This window comes from Melospiza melodia, chromosome 2 (genome assembly GCF_035770615.1).
Source record: "Melospiza melodia melodia isolate bMelMel2 chromosome 2, bMelMel2.pri, whole genome shotgun sequence".
In the NCBI taxonomy this organism is placed as follows: Eukaryota; Metazoa; Chordata; class Aves; order Passeriformes; family Passerellidae; genus Melospiza; species Melospiza melodia.
In genome coordinates this window covers 95,006,883-95,028,266 of record NC_086195.1, presented here as the reverse complement: position 1 = coordinate 95,028,266, position 21,384 = coordinate 95,006,883, and the positions used below count along the sequence as shown (strand labels likewise).

The window sequence follows — 21,384 nt, the reverse complement described above, 5'->3', positions numbered from 1 at the left end:
TGTTTCTATGAGCAAATAACAGCCTGTAGGGATTCAGTGCATCAGCTGCTTAAAAGATAAACCTACCCAGCTTGATGAAAACTCTTCTGCACTTTCCTGTTGAGAGAAAACGGTTACACATTTCTAATAAATGAAGCAGGAACTGTCATTTTTTTGGCAAACTGATAACTAGCTGTAACAGCCGCATTGCCACAAGTTGCTTTTCCAAAGTAATTACCATCAGGCTCCCTGTGGTATGCAGTGTTTAACACATTTCTTCTGTGTTAATGAATGCAAAAGCAGGCAACACCACTATTAGTAATCGCTTTTTATTCGTAGTCCTCATTTTCCAGATAGGTCACATTAAACACAGCCATTAAACAATAGCGGTTGAGAAAAATCCATACAATGTATGCTGCTTTTGTTTGGTTTTTTTGTGTCATTCACCAGTCATTGGTGCAACTTTGAGCCATATGGGGAGACAGGGGCTGATAAATGAGAATGCCAACCTGTATCACAATTGAGCCAGAGAAGTCAAAACCTTAATCAGATTTCATTCAATTACACTTCAAGTCAACAAATCTTGATAGCCAAAACTCCCATTTAAATTAATGCAATAATAACTGCTGCCTGATGTCAAAAGAAAGCAATTAAACAATAATGAGTGGATGTATGTTATGCTAGGCTTCAGACTCCTCCTTGACCTCAGCAATTTCCCTTCCATTTGACAGCAAGCAACATGAAAGCTTGTTTGAATGGGGTATCTTGCTCCACTATGAACAAAGTTTGACTTCTAGGGGTAACTTGGATTGGGAAATCTCTATCTTTCAGTGGCAAATCACAGTTCAGGAGAATCTGTTTCCTGATAAATATGCCAATTAAAGGAAAAAAAGGGAAAAAAGAAAGGTCTGATTTTGAGTTCTGATTTGATTGGCCAACTGTATAAGGAACTCCCAATTGCTGGCTTTTTTTAATTAAAAAAAGATACAGAATGCCTTATTCGCTATTCACAGTGTACAGTACAAGTTTATTAGTTGCTTTACTTGCCTCTCTTAACTCCAACTTTCCTTTTATACTCTTGTGACAGATATTTCCTTTCAGTCTTATAAAGCATGTGTGTAAAAAATGAGAGAAATAACTCATAAACTTTATCTTTCATTCCTGCCTCTTTCTCCAATGGTGATAGTAGAGATACCACGGAGAAAAAAAACACTTTAAAATCTTTTGTGTGCAGTATGTCCTTCACACACAATCATGTTAATTTTGACCGAACCAGCAAAACTCACATTGTATAAGCTCTGCCGATTTACTGGTTCATTATGTATCCATTTTAAATTGTGAAATAAATTTTTTAACCTGGGATAATCTTATACTGGGAAGCAGTATGCCAGAGTTGTACAAAACAAGGCAGTTGAAAGACAAATTAAATAAAAGCAAGATTTCCTAAACTCCTCTATAAAGCTGTGAGTCATGAATTCTGAATTACCTCAGAGTGGTAAATAAATAATCACTACTAAATACAGATAATGTGTTAAACAGCTAAAGCTAGTAAATCACTAGTGACAGAGAGCCTTAAGGTAAATTCCTCTTACATTGGCACAGCCCTTTCTCAGAATGTTGTGGTTTTTATGTCTTCAGAAACATACAATGAATTGTACAATTGGTTACTCAGTGTTAAAATCATTTATAAAATACACAAATCTCCATCACTTGACTGCATTTACATACTGGCGTAGATTTTGCTGAATAATGGATCTCACTGGCAGAGCTAAAGACTTGGTGCACAGACACTGAAGTGATGGGCACCACAGAAATACGTAGAAAAGACTGATCAAACGATAAGAATCCTCTCCACTATGGAATTTCAAGCTATCAAGCTATCAAGCAAAACCAATCTTGAGTCTCCTGGCCAAAAAGAAAAAAAAAAAAAAAAAACGAAACAAAATTATATAACACAGACAACACCACGTTTTAGATACATAAATTGTCCAAAACATGGAGAGTAGCTTGATAAGACATGTACAAGATCCTTCCTTTTGCATGTAATTGTAGACATTTTTTAACAGGAGCTAAAAGCAAACTAAATTGTCAGAATCGGTGTCTCCCAAAGACAATTCATTGTAGGACTGACTAGCTAAGATCACCATTTAAATGAAATCCCTAGACTAAAATAGGCTGTTGGGTCAACTTTTGTTTTTGAATTGATAAAAAACTATGGCTTGTGGTATTTCAGATTGCCAACCCCTTTTATAAATGTTTTTATAGTTAAGATTAAATCTAAGAAACCAAATTCATAGTTTTTAAACAATGTGCCATAGTGGTATTTCCAGCAGAGTATCTAAAGTATATAAGGGACAAATCCTGAGCTAAACATTTTATTCTTCTGCTTCTTCTTGTACTCCGTAAGTTCATTTGTTTTTTTCCAAGTTTAATTCAATTTTGAAATTTTCAAATGCAATAAAAACATTCTTAAAAACAATAATAAAAAGTAAAAACTATATCCCAAGTTATTTTAAGTTATTCTGCAAATATTATACAGACCAAGTGAAAACCTAACTAAAAACACCCCCCCAGAATAAGCAGTATTTATCTAGAACTTCAGTAAGCTATTGCACATTCTAAAGAATCAGATAAAATACTGCTCATGCCACATTGGCACTGACATAATTTTCAGCTCTATAAACTTAATATCAAAACTTTTAAAATGGTGGCATCTCTGAAGAATTCAGTCAAGTATCCTACATTGAAAGGCTGGCTGCATGTGTTGGGGGAAAAAAAACCAAACCCAAGGAGGTTCCAGGTGTTGGTTCGAGTGTAATTTTTGTTATTAAACATGGACTTGCAATAGAAGCTTCTACAAGGACTTGCACATAACCATGACTGATGGATGTATTTGTAGGCTGTTCAGTTAGCTCCATCAGCTCACTCAAACATATTTTGAACAGATTATGTACTGCAGTACTTCGTAGACCATACATTAAACAAGAGACTTTGCTCTGAGGCGCTGCTTCCCATATTCCATGGGGAAAAGGAAGCAGGAAAAAACAAAACTCATAGAGTTCGACAGCTACTGAGGCAACACTTGCCATTTACAATATAAGCCCAAATATTTTTGCAACACAACTATATATTAATTTAATAAAATACACAATATAGCTCTTATACACTCAACAATTTGGCTCATATGCACTGAATCTGCAATAAATCAATAAAAATATGTCATTTGATGTAAACACACTGAATCTTCTTACATTTGCACATTTAAATGACCATGTGATTTTTGTGGATGTCTGACATTTTCACTTTCCTGAGCTATTTTAGTGTCCACAAATGAATAAAAAAGTGTTAATAATGTTAATTTCTTTTCTGTATTACCGTTAAGGTAACTCTTTTTTTCCCAAACTTTATTTCACTTCCTTTCCTTTTTTATTTTTTTAACTTATCACTAACTACTTATAGCTTTGTTGGACACTAAAATGCTAAATAGATATTAAAATATTTTTTTTAAATTTTATCAAGTGAATTAGCTTATGTGTGTGCAGGACAAGATGGACTATATATTTTTACATTTAACCTTAATATGATATGTAGTGTTTCATTAATGATGAGGATATGTTTTCTTGAACAATGATTTGGAATGGTTCTTTTTGTTTTATTGTTCTTTTTTTTTTCTTTTTTTTCGTATTTCATATTTGTGGCAGATAACTTTGTACATAAATGTTTACCACAAATGAATGTTAATGTTTGGTGTCGCTTGGACTACTACAAGAACTCTTTATAGGACTTTCAGTAGAAGCCTGTGGCAGCTGCTGGAAATTCACCACAGATCAGCATTATTAAACCCTGTTTTTCTTGGGGTTTATACGTAAACAGTAAAGTCAGCATCAGCTATTGAGGACAGTCTTAAAGTATCAGACGTATTTCCATTCCATCTTTCTCACACTTTCCTATCAGATTGTCAAAATGGCACTGTCTTTCCTTCTTTCATTTTGTTCTTGGTATACTTGACTCTGTCCTAATGAAAGTTTGGTCAAAATGAAACCAGTGTTATCTGTCAAAAAGAAAGAGCAGTGAAAAGAACATACTTGTGGGCACTTCAGATGTTCACTAAAAGCCTTAAAGCAGCATTGGTCTTCCTTCATTCCTGTAATTCTGTTACAACCAGGGAATTTATTTATTTACTTTCAATCAGCAGAAGAGGAATGCGACTGCCAGCCTGTCCTTATTTTCCCCCTCACTTTCTGACGGCCACAGGGTCGCTTCCCCGACAGTCCTGCAAGAGCTTGTCTATTTCTCTCACAACTTCCTCGGCATCCACCGACTCCCTGCCTAGATCCCGGGCTGAACGGTCTAACTGCTCCAGAACAGAGTCCATCTCACTGGAGTCTCGGCTCACTCGGGAGTGCACGTCTGCAAAGGCCCTAGCCATCTGATCTGATGCAATGAAGGAAGAGTCCTTTGACTGTTTACTGGGCGATAGATACTGACTGTCAGTTGACAAGTACTGGCTGCTTGGTTCAGCCAAGGCTCCTGATTTCACTTCACAACCATCCAGTGGTCCTTTTGTTGAGGTGCAAGGCTCAATGCATGTCTTGGTTGGGCTGCTCGATGCTGAGGGAACCTCCTGAAGCAGAGGACTCAGGGCACGTTTGGCTTTTAAGTAAGGTTTAACATTGGCAATGAGAATAGTGTGCTCTCTCTTGTCTTTCCCAAATGTACAAAAAGTCTTTTTCCCAGTGGGATTCACAGTTTCATATGTCTCAGTCTCAACGTTAGCTTCAACTGTGGGTACAAAGAGATTTGTGCGATAATCTGCATTCTCAGCCTGACTGGCTGCAGGGAACTGTGGCATCCAACACCTGTCAGAATGACCAAGCACTCTGCATTCATCTGTGCAGTTAACACATTCTTCTTGCTCTGCAAAACAAAGGAGAAAGAGAAAAAACTCTAATTATAAGTGGATTTATTTAATATAATGAATAGGCGATGATTGTCACGTGATGCGCTTACTTGACATCTGGCTTAATTATGGAGAAAAAGAAGAAGCTGTAATTAAAATATTTCAGAAGGTTTGCATAAACCTGTTAGTTGAGACAATAGATTTATTTAACTCTGTTCTCCACATATTAAAGCATTCACACACCCAATGGAAGTATAAAGGGGTCATTAGAGACTCATTCTCAATGGAATTGAGCTTCATCTGTAAACTAATCTGCTGTAGAAATCTTCTAGGTTTTATTCTGTAAAACCCATGCTAGAAAAGAGTGAACAGTACTTAGGGAACTCAAAAGGAATTATAAGGATTAATTTTTCAAATCAAATAACTGAGCAGTGACTGCCTTTCTGGAAATACAAACACTTCATAAAAATCAGTAAGCTGTTTTTTCCTTTTTGTCACCTCCATTTCATTTATAATTGTTATGTTGTGTGACAGTCACAAAATAAAAAGGTTTTCTTGAAAAGCCTCCTTTTCCTGCTGAGAACAGAGAACTAGAATCTTCCATCAGTATGCATTAAATATAAGCTTGTCAAAAAGCGCATATTGCAATTTTATTAGACATGAGTATGGATCATATAATCAGTTTTCTCCTTTTTTGTTTTGGTGCAACTAAGTGAAAATGGATTTGCTCAATACATACAATTTGGAAGAATGACAAATGGTGACACACTATTTGAACTGATGATGTCTTCACATAGGATTTCTATATCCTTATTTCTTTCAAAGAATATAGATAAATGAGATTCTTTGCTACACTTTTAGAACATAAGTTTTGGTACTTCTTATTGTACAATTCAAAGAAAACTTTCTGTTTTAAAAACCTTGGCTTGAGTGTCATTTGCATTAAATATGTTACATTTGGGCCAATATTTACTGTCTTATAATTGTACTCAAAACTCTAACCAACTATCAGGAATAAGAAAAATAATAAATAGTATAAATCCTTTTATTATCTCTAGGTTTCAGTTAACTATACATTGATCTTAATAATTTTTCTTTCACAAAATAGGCATATGGGTTCAATACTCATTTTTTTTGAGGAATTTAGTATTCAAAAAGTGCATGGAATTCCAGTTAGACCAAAAACTGTTAACATACCTTTAAATATAAGGATGAAACACACATACAGACATGCAGAACAAGTCTTCATAAAAGCAAAACAAACATGTTGAGCCAAAGATGGGGAGAATTTAAGCAACCATCATCTTTCTAAATTAGAAAATAAATTCCTAGTAATCTTATATCATCACCTGATTCATTAATTATTGCACTGCAGAAACATGACAAAAGAAACACCAAGGATGATCTAAGGGAATCCAAGAGTATAAACTGTTTTTCACATTTCTAAAAAGATATGAATAAATAGGACTTTAATTAAACTAAAATTGTATTATGTCACAGTGATGTTAAACTGCAATAATTTGCTCAGAACTGATATTTTTAGTGATACAGTAGTATGAAAAAGTGTCATTCTGTATATGAGCTCCCTTCCTTGACAGCTTTAAAATCTAAGTCTGGTCTAAACCCTGAAAAAATACCAAAAGCAAGTGAGAATTAGGTACAGGGACAACAGAACAAAGTGATTGTTGAGCAAAAGGATATAACATAGGGGCCTTAAACATAAAATTCACAGAGGTGAGCCAGCCTCAGCCGTGTATCTGGAAAAACCAAGGAAGATGTCTTCCTGGAAGATATATCAAAACATATGGAAGATGGAGAGGTGATCAGACACAGACAACAAGGCTTCATTGAGGACAGATTGTGTCTGACTAATCTGATGGCTTTCTAGGATGGATTGAATGCATCAGTGGACACGGCAAAGTCTTTTGTAAGGCCTTTGATTTGGTCAAATATTGATATGGCCACAATATTCTTGGTGCTAAATTGGAGATTGATGGATTTGATGATGGATTGTCAGATCAATAAGGTAGTGGCTGGATGGTCACATGCAAACAGCTGCAGTCAATGGCTCAAAGTCCAAGTGGAAACCATAATGAGAGGTGTCCCTCCAGGGTCCACACTGGGGCCAACATTATTTGTTATCTGCATTAACGAGATGGACAATGGAACTGAGTGCACCCTAGAATCACAACAAACACAGTGGTGCATCTGGATCCCTGGAGGGAAAAAATTCCATCAGAGGGACTGACAGGCTTGAGAGGTGGGGGCCATGTGGACATCATGAAGTTCAACAAGTCCAAGTGCAAGGTCCTGCACCTGAGTTGGAGAAATCAGTATCAATACAGAATGGGGGATGGACAGATTGAGAACAGACCAGTTGAGAAGGATTGGTGCTACTGGTAGATGAAAAACTGGACACAAGCCAGCAGCCTGTGCTCACAGCCCAGACAGCCAATTGTGTTCTGGGCTGCATAAACTAAAAGAAAGCATGAATCTGCTTTCTTTTAGTTTGTACATGAGGTGGAAGCTCTTTGATGTGAGAGTAGGGAGACACTGGAACAGATTTCCTAGAGAAATTTTCGATGTCCCATCACTTAGAGATTTCAAAGTTAGGTTGGACAGGACCTTGAGCAACCTGATCTAGTGAGAAACATTCCTGCCCATGGCAGATATTTCAAGGTCCTTTCTGACACAAACTGTGATGGTGTTCACAGGGGTTTATCAGGTGAGGAAAGAGACGAGAATGTTGACTCCATGTTCAGAAGGCTTGATTTATTATTTTATGATATACATTAGATTAAAACTATACTAAAAATAATAGAAGGAAAAGTTTCATCTCAGAAGGCTAGCTAAGCTAAGAATAGAAAGGAATGAATAATAAAAGTTTGTGTCTCTGGGCATTATAAGCTGCGGTTGGTTATTAATTGTAAACATCTAAGATGGGCCAATCACAGATGCATTCCACAGCAGCAGATAACCATTGTTTACATTTTGCTCCTGAAGCTTCTCAGCTTCTCAGGAAGAAAAATCCTAAGAAAGGACTTTTAATGAAAAGATGTCTGCGACAACAAACCATTCAATGATTCTATGATCTCCAAAGAAAACTAAATCACATGCTGGTTTTAGTAGCCAATAAAAACTAAAATTATGAAAGCAGGAGTAAAATAACCCCAACCTTAGGACTGTAACAAAGTGGCAGGACTGAAAAGATTTTGAGGAAGAAATTTAAGTTTGTTGCATTTGATTTGACTACACTTGAATGAGATGACATTGGTATGCATAACCACAGAGACAACATATGTGTGGCAGTTGCTTAATGAAATGGGAGCCACAAATGAAGGACATAGCTATACACCTCATTCCACCCATTAGTTCACCTCCACTAAAGTTCCCTGTATCTAGTTTTCTGGAGTTTCTACAGCATCAAACAGCTGCTGCTTTAAAACAGCCAAGGGAAACTGCTGCTCTCACTCTCTATCTCTCTAAAAAAATAAAAAGAAAAAAAAATCCCCAAACAACCAAGCTACCTCCTCCTGCTCCGAAAAAAAATTACTCAGAAACATAAAACTCCACAAAACAAACCAAATCAATGTATTTTTAAAAACACCTTCATCTTTCTGATCCTTCAGAGTAGACGTGTCAAGTTCAGCCTCTAACTTTTAAAGTGGAGTTACAGAAATAGGAGAAATAGGTGCTTTCTTCAGGATTTTCCCTAACAGCATCTAAAGTTATTTTTTCTCTCATATAGAATTCATGACAATTCTGAGTAAAAGCTTTCTGGCACTTTTAAAAGTTTACCTAAACAACTAATCAGCTTTCCAGCTAACTTTTATGTTGTAAGCTTAACTATCCTTTGTATGGATATTTGTAAACAATTTTGTTGTTTTATAACAAAAGACAAAATAAAACTCTGCTGCATGTTAGCTACCATAAAATGCTCAGAATTGCACAATCAATGGACCAGTACTTTTCTCTGCTTCTCTCTTTTCAATTACTCTATCAGAGTAAGATCCCTCTTTGCTCTTTCCTTTCTCACAAAAAATAACCCAAACATTACAGTCTATTTCATTATACCACAAAAAAGCCATCTGTAGCAGGGAAATTCTTTCTGTCTTTCAGGTAGTAGGTCTATATCATATTATCTTAAAATAAATTAAATAAATATTCATATATATATATATATATATATATGTATTTATATATATGTAATCCTCTGCTCTGTACATTGACAACACACATATATATGCATATATATATCTATATTAAATATAGAACTAGAAAATTCTATTTTCACACTGACTCTTTTTCTAAACTCAACTGAACTGTATTTCTTTTAAAAAATAAATATTCCCTGAACTAAGATTGAAACAAACAAGCTCAGATGAAAGGTAAAGTTCAGAGAAGTTCTCAGTCACTGGAAATAAGTACTGCAAACTTATTCAGTAAGTATTCTGTTCGGTGCCAAAAGCTATGCTTTGAGATTTTCAACACTCATTAGGATAATTTATTACAACCAAGTTATGTTTGAAGATTTATATTTTTAGCTCTCACACACATGCATACACATACATTGGTATGAGGAGGGGTCTTTCACAGTGTTTAGATTATTACTGCCAACAGAAATACAAACTTTGGTGGCAATCTCTAAGTAAAAGAGATGTCATATAGCATATATCTGTTATGTATATATTGCATGCTCTATTTTCTTTCCTCTTCTCATTTCCTGTATTTTTGATAGCAATTTTTATACTTGCATTTCTACTTACTGTATTGAATGACTTTCCATGTCTGCTCCCTGGACATGGAAGCAGTGACTGAATTAAATATGAAGCCAAAAATCAGCAAAAAATACACTGAATGACCTTGATTTGAAACTCACCTGCATTGCATGATCTTTGTTCCTCTAGCCCTGAAAATTTCTGCTTTTGCATTTCATTCTTTAATGTCACATCATAGGGAATGGATTTTGAGTATTGATTATCATACATTATAGGCTGCTTGTCTCACCATTAGCCTGTAATTTTGACTGCTGCAGCTACCACACAGCGAAGAAAATCAAACAGGGATTTTGTACTAGTAGCAGAAACTACAAACACGAAGTGAACTATCACCACCAAGGGCCAAATTAGTAGATATGAGAAAATAGAATCAATTTAAAGGTAAATATATAAATATATATATGAAAAACAGGTTATATGCTGTGCTGTTCAGCAAGATGTGCTGGTAGCGTGATATGCACCATCAGTCTTTATCTCTGTGCTTGTCTCCCTCCCGTTGAAAATAAACCCTTAACAGTGCATGTGTGTACAATAAACAGAAGCAGTCTGGAGGTTTTCCTAACTCTCTGGAGCTTTAAGGGTAAACAGTCAGAAGTGCTTTATGCACTTAGGGGAGAACATACACTAAAATAGAACTCCTAAATTATCAGCTGTAGAAAGAAAAGGAAACAAGATATCTGTAAACAATAGTCACCTAGATAGGAAATGTATTCGGGATGGAAATTCAGAGATGATGTAGGATGAAAGTTATGTTGGCAACATATAAAATGCAATGCAAGGTATGTATTTTGCAAGGCATGCAAGGTATTATATTCTATTAGCAGATGAGTTATATTTAATATCTGCCTTCTATAGCAATCTAAGAGAAAAAGATTCTTTTATTGTGGTATCTACAATTTCCTACACTTTCTTTATAAATATTGAACAAAATTAATTGTAGGTACTGATTTCACCCTAAATATATTGCATTATGAAGTTAATTAATTAATGCTTTAGATAGCTGTCTCTTTTCAATGGCTAAAACAGTTATCTTATTTTGACTCACTAATTATATGAAATTTGCATAACGATAAAAAAGAGGAAGCTCAAGAATTATTATTTTTTAAGCAGTAACTCAATGGAAAAATCAAGTCAATAAATACAATGTTTTTTGCAATTTAACTGGTCCCTAATTATTTGAATTATACATACATAGAAAGCAAAAAAGCAAATTTAAAGTAAATATCAGCATCCAAAAAATTCCAAGAAATATTTTATGTACTATACTTATAGGATAAAGAACACTATAGTCTATATTGAAGTACTCCATACAATTTAATACTAAACATCAAGATTCCCATATATGGGAAATCAGAGTATAAATATATATATAGACACATATACATATACGCTTTTATTTATATATTTATGTAAATAAATGAATCTATGTATATTTAAAGTCTGATTACCCCTATAAACAGGTCTGGATATATAAAAAGGCATAGACTTAGACCTACAGCTAGATCTATGCCATCCTATTCCTCACAAAATCTGTAAATTATTTTATCAAATTTTCTTTGGAGTTAAACAAGGCAGACAGAGTAAGATCATTATAATTTATAAGATTTGAACTGATTGTCATTCAAGTGCATTCTTTCCTAAGACCTTCTCACTCACAAAATACTAAAAAATGTAACTTTTTATTGCAATTTGTTCATCTACTAAAGACTAAATAAGAATATGGCTAGCTAAGTACATGACTAAATATTTTAAAATACCAGTCGCTTTTGTTATTTTTCATTGTCCTAAGAAAGCCTATCTTTCAGACATCCTTTTTTCTCTTTCAGTGGGGGATGTCTGGTTCTTTGCTATTGCATAAACACCTTCTTCTAACTGACTATTTTTTAAAATTCCTTTCTATGAACGTAGAAGATAAAAATAAGCCTTAATTGTCAGGGATGCTTCATAGGTTGATCCCATTGACTGAAATGACTATCAACTAATAGGTCCAAATAAAAAATAAACCAGAGGACCCATTTCAAAATACATGCTGCCTTCTTTTTGAAAGCATGCAGTTTCACAATACCTCCACTCTTTAAATGCTCTATTCTTCATTGTGTTACAGTGAATGGTAAAGCACATCTTTGGTGACCTTTTTTTTCGCATGACAAAGATCTGTCTATGAATCAATACATGTACACTGACTTGTGTAGGAGACCAGCCTTGATGTTGTGAATTTTTGTTCATTATTCGAAGTATTTCCATTTAGAATATACTCAGAAGCAAAGTGTAAAATTCTCTGCAGCTTATATTTCCCTGGTCTAACCACAAACACAGTATTCTTTACTCTGAGGGTAGTGAGGTACTGGAACAGGTTGTCCCATTCCTGGAAGTGTCCAAGGCCAGGCTGGATGGGGTTTTGAGCAATCTGGTTTAGTGGATGGTGTCCCTGCCCATGACAGGGCAGTTGGAACTAGGTGATCTTTAAGATCCTTTACAACTCAAACCATTCCATGATTTTATTTAAAAAACCTCCACCAACACCAGTACATGTTTTAGACTAATAAAATAATGCTATGCTTCATATTTTCAATACTTTAAATAGATATGAAAGATCTGTATTTTCTGTACATATGTGTAAGCAGATGGACAATAAATGCCACATAATATCTAACAGAGGATGTAATTAACTCTGCTTTTCAGAACTTCAGTAATTCCTAAAATATGACCAGAAAACCGTACAGAACTTACATTACATGGTGGCTTATTTTTTTTTTACTTTTTTTTTTCTTTCTTTTTTTTTTTTTTTTTTAATCGAGACAGGCAATAGCCTTTACTAAAGAACTGGAAAGGCTATAAGTGGATATTTATTACAGGAGACAAATAATGTGTGCTTTGGCATGTCCTAAGCACCGGGTCTATATGACATTTCTATTGAGAACAATCAGCCAAAGCACTACCTCTGTGGTTGGATTTCTGTTTAATTACAATTGATTTTGACATAAATGAGCAGAGATAAACAAATACTTCTATACTTCTCTTGCTGTTATTAAACAGAGCTGTCTCCTATCTGAGTATTTATATTGGCTTGTCTGTTTAAAGGCTCCTTTCAGGCAAAGCAATTATGTAGCTCAGATTAGCAAAATAACTGGCAGTAGAACAAGAGTGGACTGCCACATTTGTAAACTTCTTGGATCTATGTTTTTCTCCTGATATTATAAATACAAGTTTCTGAGGTTTATAATCCTTACACATTTTCCCACAGGTGGTGTTGGGTTTTTGTTTAGTTGGCTTTGTTTGCTTGTTTTCTAGACACAGGATAAAGACAATATATGTTTTATATTGACAATATATGTTTTATATTGTTATGACATAAAACACTTCAAAAGCCACAAAACCATGATGACCTATGGATTTAATTCTAGTTCACATTTGTGCCAGACAATAAATATTGGAGGAATATTTCAGGATTACAGGGAGCACTATGGAAAATTTAAAACATTTCTTACAGAAGTATGCTTTAATTAAATGATTACCATTTAATGACAATCACATATTTTTATTAAAAACAATATAAGACAAAGAAAATATTTGTGTTACCTGAAAATTTTCCATCCTCACAGCGGGCTGGTCCACAGATCCCAACAATGGGTCTTTGGCCTCTGCCTTGCTGTTCTGGAGGCAAATCAGACCTGTGAGTCACAGACAGGGATAGGCTCTGCTTCCAAAATTTACAACAAGGTCAAAACTTCTGCAGCAGAAAAACAGCTTCTACCTGTGACCCAGACACTTTTCACTAATTTTCTCAGCAGTACAAACACACAATTCTATATTTGGCAATAAACTGAAAACATCCAACTAGTAAAAAGTATGCCTCATTTCTTCCTGATAGAGGAGAAAGAAGAAAATGGACACCCAGTCTTGATTTCTGCTGTTTGCCTATAAATTGGCTGGTCCTGACTCTAATTTGCAGTGAAAAGACCACACAACAGTCATGAAAGAATCATTTTGATCTCTTCCCCATCCCACATAAGAAAGTCTTCCTGGCCCAGGGCTGCAGGCAGAAAATGCACAAAGGCTAGATGTGTCAGCCCTGCACTTAGCTGAGAAGCTACTGGGAAACTTTAGCGATATGACACATTGATAGTTTTAAACTCTAAATCTTTGTTGTAGAGCCCCAAGCTGTTTCCTGAGAAAGAAGGAAAAGTAAACTGCAGTAATTAAGAGAAGAGGACAGCCTCGTGGATCTTTCAGAAAGCACATTTTTAACATCGCACATTTTCACTCTTGATCAAGGCAGTGCAAAAGATATTGCAGTAGCATTGTTTCAGCACTAGCAATGATTCTTAAATCTGAAACTTAATTGAATTTGTGTAATCATTTGCACAATTTGCATGATATTCACATTCTTTTTACTAACTTTATTGTGAGCTAGTCATAATTATAGTATCAATGATTTCCATATCTAATTTGCAGCGCTTAGTAAATGCTGCATATTGTAGTGCAGCAATGCTTATAATCCAGTCATTAACCAGGACCATTGTGAGCCCGCCTATACAAATATTAACAGATTGTGTAGTTAGAGACAAAAGGTAACAAGTCATTATGACAAACAAAAGCAATGAATGGGAAGAAGAGACAACATTAATGAAAATATAATCATGCTGTTGACATTTCCTAAAAATACCAATATAAAAGCTCCATAATTTCAAGGAGCTATCTCCATCTGTCAGACCATCAAGCCACCAGCGATGAGCTATATGTTACACCACTGAACTTTCCTTAAGAGTTGCCAATTATCTCAGCGTACAAATCTTTAATTAGAAGGTACCAAGCTTTTAGCTTTGCAAGCTTGCCTCAAATTTGGATATGACAAATTGTTTACAGATATTGACTGAGGAGGGTGCCACTGAGGAGAGAGACATGACAGGTTTCTGAAGAAATCTCAATGTTCTTTTGATGGCTCTGTTTACATCCTGACTGTAGGTAGACTCTGTTTAATGGAAGTCTGTCAGCCCCTGTGTAGGAGCCTGGTTTTGTCCGAAATAAAATCGATGCAGTAACACTCTTCAAATGGTACCTGTTTTCCTTTGCAAAGTCTCATAAAAACAGTTACAAAGGCTGCATGGATGCTGAACAATTCAAAATCTGAATGGCCACTTTGGTGAAAGAGAGTATTTTTCCTCCCCATTCCTGCCAGTATGCCTGGATTTACATTCAAAAGCTCTTTTAACAGCCATAATGGGACCATGTGGGTTTTATACTGACAGATGGAAAACCCTACTGGGTATCATTCTCTGCTTCAAGGGTTGATGTCGTAAGCAGGTCATATACTTTGGACTTCACAGAAGGTTTACAAGGCACCTGACAGAATAGGAGGAAGAACACTTTTCATGTTGCTGCTCTCAGAAAAACCTTTAGGTTGTCTAGACATCTTAAGGAGCTCTCACTTGGACATAGAGATGCAGAAATATCTTCTTACAAAAGAAAGACACTTTTAATAGTTTTGTGTAGAGTCCTCCCCATGCTAAGTCACATATTCATTATCATATGATTAGAGGGTCCCTTTGACTATTATTTAGAAGATTTCTGGTGTGTTGTTACCACTTTCCAAAGAGATTTGCAGAATGGGATTACCCTTGTGTCACTTTATGAAGAACCCAAATTCTCTTAACAATTTAAGTTTCACGATGCTATCCTACTTAACTTTCTGCCTGGATAGTGCTCCAATTAGATCAATCAGAAAGGATAATTAAGGATGTCTTTTTCAAATCTGACTCTCTAAATATAACCAGTTTGGCAAAGAGAATTATACATGTAAACAGATTCAGTGCCACATTTTAAGATTCTCCATGAACAGTGGATTAATTTATGAAAGACATTTACTGAAGATATCTAAAGAATATACATATCTTCCTTTTCCCAGATCCTTCATCAAGAACTCTTAAGTTACAGATCACCTTCTTATATTTCAAGGGTTGAGGAGATTATAGATATTAACACCACTAATGCAGAAGAATCTCTTCTACTAGTTACTTTTATGTGCAGCAGTTCAGCTGCTCAACTGAGACTCACCTTTTTACTTGTCATCTTTTCATTTGTTATAGCTTCAATTTCTGAACTGATGTCAGACTACTTTGATGTGACAAAAGACAGATTTAAGAAAAATTGTCAATTTGGGGAATTATTTCCAAAGATGTTGTCATTATGTGTTCCTTGTTTTCACTAATATCTTCACTTTTTAAGCCTGGTAACTATTGGAAGCTATTTTTCTGGTGTCTAGCAACCGCTAATCTGAGCCATGTTCTTACAAAAAGTGTATTCTAGTCTGGGAGATAGACTTAAAAGCTAATTACAGATATCACCACCAAGTAAGATGCAGTCAGGGTAATTTCTGTTAGCTGTGCCCTCAGCTTACTTATCTGAACACCCTACAAAGGAAATCAGCGGTGAGGCATTAGATAAGTTAAACACTGTTCTGGTAAAGCAAGTAAAAGATGCAGCTGCTAAATTTAAAGCTACGGAGGATTCAGAATAAGCCAGTTAACATCAATCTATTGACATTCCTTAAGAAAATCTTTACTCTGTAGAGATGATGAAGATACTACATCCCTAGAAATGGGGAAAACCTGCTATAAAATGCAGTAAAACCTACTCTAGGTATGGATCATTGTTAATTTTCTCAGGGTATTTAAAGCAATCTTTTAATTTACGGGAACTCATCACTATAATATTTACTTCATTTAGGGTTAATTGTGTGTTTTACAACATTATTTTAATGGGTCCCCCTCCTCCCAGGCTTATTGTTTTAATGGAGAAAAAAGGCAAGAGGCCTGTACAGTTATTATTAGCTTGAATTCTAATTATCACAGATAATGGAAGCAGAGAAATCTGAGCCCCAATATCTACTGCATGATTCTTCAAAAACAGCCTCTGGGTTTCCTAATAAAAATCGTAACTTTGCTTTGTTTATCTTTAAGAAGAAGAATTTCTTTAATTCCCAAGGAGACAAAAATAAAGCACCATATCTGAAAGTAAGGCTCAGCCTGACCTTGAACAAATTCTGTAAGGAATTAAGGTGAGAAAAATTTTTCTTTTGGGAAAGAGAATCAAACTTTTTTGTTGCTGTTTTGTTTCCACCTGTTACACAGGTGCTGTGCTAAGGTGCGGTATGTATACCACTTCTCAGGAACCTAAGAAACAGTCTAGCAGAGCTCTAAACTTATTTGTAAGCTCTCAAGTGACTCTGCAGTTCCAGCTGAAGATGGATACAAGGCAGCTAATTTGCTACCACCAAGGGAAAATGTTATAACATAAAAACATTCCCTCCCTTAGCTTCAAAACTGTCGAGTGCCTAGGGAGCCTGACTATTTGTAGAGCTGATACTATGCATATGCTTCCCCTGTAACTGTTACATGCATACATCTGGCATCTGTCTCTGTGTTAAACAGACTTAATTGTCCCCACTATTGCTGTGTAGAAACCCTCTAACCTAGATGGGTAATGTGAAAGAAATAAATGAAAGGGTTGATATGAATTTTATTATTTTTTTTTTTTGTGGCATTGTTTTTGCATTATTGGCAAGATTTCCAATGAACTCTGTACTGTGGCTATAATAAAAATATTTTAGCTGTGCCTTCTGTGTAACTTTGGGTAGAGATTATGTTTTTGTCTTAGCATGACATTTGAACTATGAACATAGACACATAGTCCTTTAATCAAATAGTGTTGTTTTAACTGGAACTCTTTTTTTTTTTTTCTATTTATTCTTCCTTTATTTTTTTTTCCTGTCTTGGTTGTTTATGACCCCTCTTTTATCCACATCAGACTTCAGAGCTTTTAATCATTTGCTAGACATAGCTGAACTGATTCTGAAGATATGCCATTTTTTTTAGGTGTTATTGGGGTACTCTACGTGATATTATTCAGATCACTGTTGCCAGCAGAGTCAAGACTCAGGCAAAGCACTTGATTTCAGATTTCAATATATTTTTAAGAGATCAAAGAGCATGGAAAATCTTGTTCTTTGGTTAGACAGACCATGCAGAGCAGCAATATTCTGAAAGATGGAGGTAGCTGCATAGAACTAATACTAAATTGAAGGCCTTTTGAAGTTACTTTAACCTTTGTGTCTATGTTCATCTCAAAATCCCCCAGCAAAGTAAAAAAATGTTTTTAATTGAGAAAACACACAGAAATTAGTTCTTCCAGTAGAATAAGAGGAGGGAATAAAACAAAAAAAAAGTTGCTGGTTTGACATCTGAAATTAGTCATGATAGCAAAGATGAAATATCCTCAAGGTCCTTGTTCTACTAGGATTTATTTCTTTGAGCAAGACTATAAAGCACAGACTTTCCTAATGCAACTGTACCTGCCCAAGTCTATTTAGAACTCAGAGAAAAGCTATTCATACAGCTGAGATCTTCTGAAGAGCTTGACTTCTTCCTAGCATATGCATTAAACCCTAGGAAATAGGAAGACAGGCCACAGGTGTTTCACCTGTCCTGTTAAAAGTTTTACTATCACGCAAAAAGCAAACTAGAGAGCGCTTCCATTTAAACTCCTGTGTAAGGGAGAGTTCTTGTCAGTCAAAGAACTGAATAAAAGCTCACAGGATGTAGATTCTGATGCTGTATATTAGTTTCATCAGTGGCATAGCAGCAGCTATAAACAGAATAATTTCATTCAACAGAGAAAGTCATAATCTAATTTTTGACAACTCAAATTAGGCTAAAATTCTTATGTCATCTCTGGAGATAATGGATAGGAAAGGTTTCAGAGAGCCATTTAGAATGCCACTGAAAAGATCCAGACCTAGAACACTTCATAGGCAGGTCTATCTATCTTCACATGCACAGAGTTGATGTCCTGAAGTTGTCTTTGTCTGTGTTAGGGATATATATCATCTGATCTGCCTTTTCCTATAAACTAAGCTTTTCAGCACTCAGAAAATTGTCTGCTTTGTGTCTAAGAGCCCAGTACTTCCTAAAGTAATGCAGGTGGGATTGAGATATGTAACTCAGAAACTTGAGTCCCCTTTTCCACAATGTGCTCCTAAAGAACATTGTCCTACCATTGGTAAGAAAATAGTCCCTTTGCAAACTAATAGCTAAGTGATTCCATGCACACATAAATCCTGGGAAATCCACAGAATATTTGTCAGATCAAGTTTCATGGTATTTTTCCACTGAGCTATTTTCAGGAAAAAGCAAATTTCCTTCTTCCCTTGTATAGCATGCCTATAACAAGCTACTGCTTTTTTTTTTTTTTACAGAATTAAGACTTGTGACAAATTGCTGCACTTTGAATGCCTGAAGGAACACATTGGGATCTGATGTTCTTCATTGAGGAAAATTGTAGCTGATCCAGACCCCTCTTGCAGTTGCAGCCCTGACTCCAAGCTCATATGCTCATATCAGGAGCATAGCAGGGAGTGACTTTGCTGATGTATAGATTCTTCCACAATTACAAAGGATATTTTGACATGGTGTGAAGTGGCATTTTATTTTAATTCCAGAAATTTAGCAGGAGAAATCCAGATGAGATGATCAACTCTGTCTACAGAGCAAGCCAGCTTAATGTTGCCAACTTAACCAGAACAGCGTCCTGTCTCCTGAAGGAATCTGGGAGCAGAGCCAAACCTTCTGTCCAGCCACACCTTGATTTTTGCAGCCCAGGCTCTGCTTGCTCACAGACCTAGCTGAATCCTAAACACAGCAGAGTACTGGACAACTTGTAAATCTATTTATATAAAGCAGCATATTTGGAATTCCCATAAGTCGCTGATTCCATTCTCAGAAATCTCATCTCAAAATTTTTATTTTAAAGGCTGAGTGGGACTGAGGCTTTCATTCATTAAATCTGTTGCTTTCAAAATCAGCCCAAGTATTCCTTCTTTACATAAATTCTCAGTTAACATTTGGTATGTACTTTTTCATTCAACAATGTTAAGTTGGTATTTCTCAGAGAGCCAGACTATGATGATAAACAGCTGTCAACACCTTTGTTCATAAAATACCAGTCACAGTCCTCTGAAAAACTAATACACTTACTTAGCAGTTATTTTTTTCTTTAAACATAATCAAGAGGAAAACCAATGATGGTAATCCTGTAAGTGTATCTGCATTATCAAATGATCTTGTGAAGTTTTATCACAGTTAGACTTAGGTACTGCAGGTTATTGGTCTTCATGATATACAAATAAATTCAATTCCAGCTTGATGTTACAAACAGTCCTCAATGAGTTCATTTGCAGTTCATTGCACCTGCACTTCAAGAGGTTTTTTGGAGTCTTTACTCAACAGAGAAGTAAGGCTAATATTCACAAGATACACTGAGATAGAATCTGTCAGGGTAGATATATTCATGTTTAGAGCATGGGTTTTTTGGTAGCTAAGGGCTATTAAAAAGTAAATAATTATATTAAGAAAAAGTGGAACTAGTATGGGAAAATAAAGGGCAATTCTTTGTTAGGATAAACACTGAATAAAAAGAAGGTCTTATGTACGTCTAATTTTCAAGACAAAAAACAAAAGAGAAAAATTATTTATTAAATTTAAATGTTTATGTAAACCATCTTCCCTAAAGTTTCCTATGACTAATTCATTAGAAATTAATTTGTTTGAAATCTTTATTTGAAAAAATCATATCTAAAGTAATATATTTATTTTGCTTACTGTGAAAATCTGTTTCATAAAACAATCAGCAAATGTTTTTCTGGAATGTAATTGCCTATTAGATTTCAAAGAGGCAATCAAAGAGGGGTAAAAATACAGGATAAATCTTTTCACACAAAGAGGGATCTGTATATTTCAGTCACTTTTTATTTTATGACATTGGAGAAGAAAATGCAGCATTTTCTATAAGCTTTCAGTGTCCCAGTTAGCCTGCTCCAGCTATGATGACAACATGCATCTTTGATGACATGGATGAATACATCTAAAATTCAAGGCTTCCTCCTAGCAAAGCTGTAATCCAGTACAGAAGGTCAATGACAGCCTGCCTTTTAAGGCCAACTCTTTGTGAGCAGTAAAGGAGCATTTTTTTGTTAGGATTTTTCCCTCTGCTTTGCTATCTGATATCTGCAGGGACATGCATCTATTGACCACACTAAATCCTGTTGTTCATCACCTTTTGCATGTAACATATTCTTTATTCATTTACTAGAAGTAGACAAACAGAACTGGCTTTTTTGTCAGCAGTCTCCAAAGACACAGTCAATGCAGATCTAGCTAATCCCTCCTACTCATTGTTCAGCAATCAGTGTCTGCCAATAGGATTTGGGAATCCCAAAAGACAATGTTTAAAGGGAAGGGTTAAATTCAGCTTATGTAATGCCATTCTCTGTTCATGGGATAATTCATCAGATTCAAGGAATCTGTTCCATGGAGGGACCAAAGGCTGCCAATTAAAATAAATTAAACTGGATGGACAGCCATTTGAGTGAGTGATATTTCTGTCATGATCTGAAGCAACTTTATTAATGGTGAGAAGCTGCTATGTTGGTAGAGACAGTTCTTTTAATCTGCTCCAAAGGCCCTCATATTTCTTGCAGAAAGTTGCATTTGGGAGGTCTAGAGTTAAGCTCCCTGAGAAGCAAGGATATTAAGAGAAACCTGCTGGGGTACTTTATTTAACATTAAAGTGAATTTATCAGCTGCTCCCAACTTTTTGAGAGACTAATTGAATTATCAAAGGCTGCAATGGGAAATGTAAAGCCTTCTGAGAACAGATCTGTAATATAGATAA

At 35.4% G+C, this 21,384-nt stretch overlaps 1 protein-coding gene across 5 annotated transcripts in view; it reads right to left on the bottom strand.

Annotated features, from left to right (window-relative positions):
* Positions 1–292: 292 nt before the first annotated feature.
* The window catches only part of PCDH17 (protocadherin 17), a 90,189-nt gene continuing 69,097 nt past the window's right edge, over positions 293–21,384 (bottom strand). For 3 of the 5 annotated variants that reach the window (XM_063149392.1, XM_063149394.1, XM_063149393.1), the window contains exons 5-6: positions 13,237–13,311; positions 293–4,896 (exon numbers count right to left, since the gene is read on the bottom strand). In XM_063149392.1, coding sequence (XP_063005462.1) covers positions 4,214–4,896; positions 13,237–13,311 — 758 coding nt within the window. In that variant the 3' untranslated portion in view covers positions 293–4,213. Of the gene's footprint in view, positions 4,897–13,236; positions 13,329–21,384 lie in introns of all 5 variants that reach the window. The other 2 variants (XM_063149396.1, XM_063149395.1) reach the window with 2 other exon arrangements.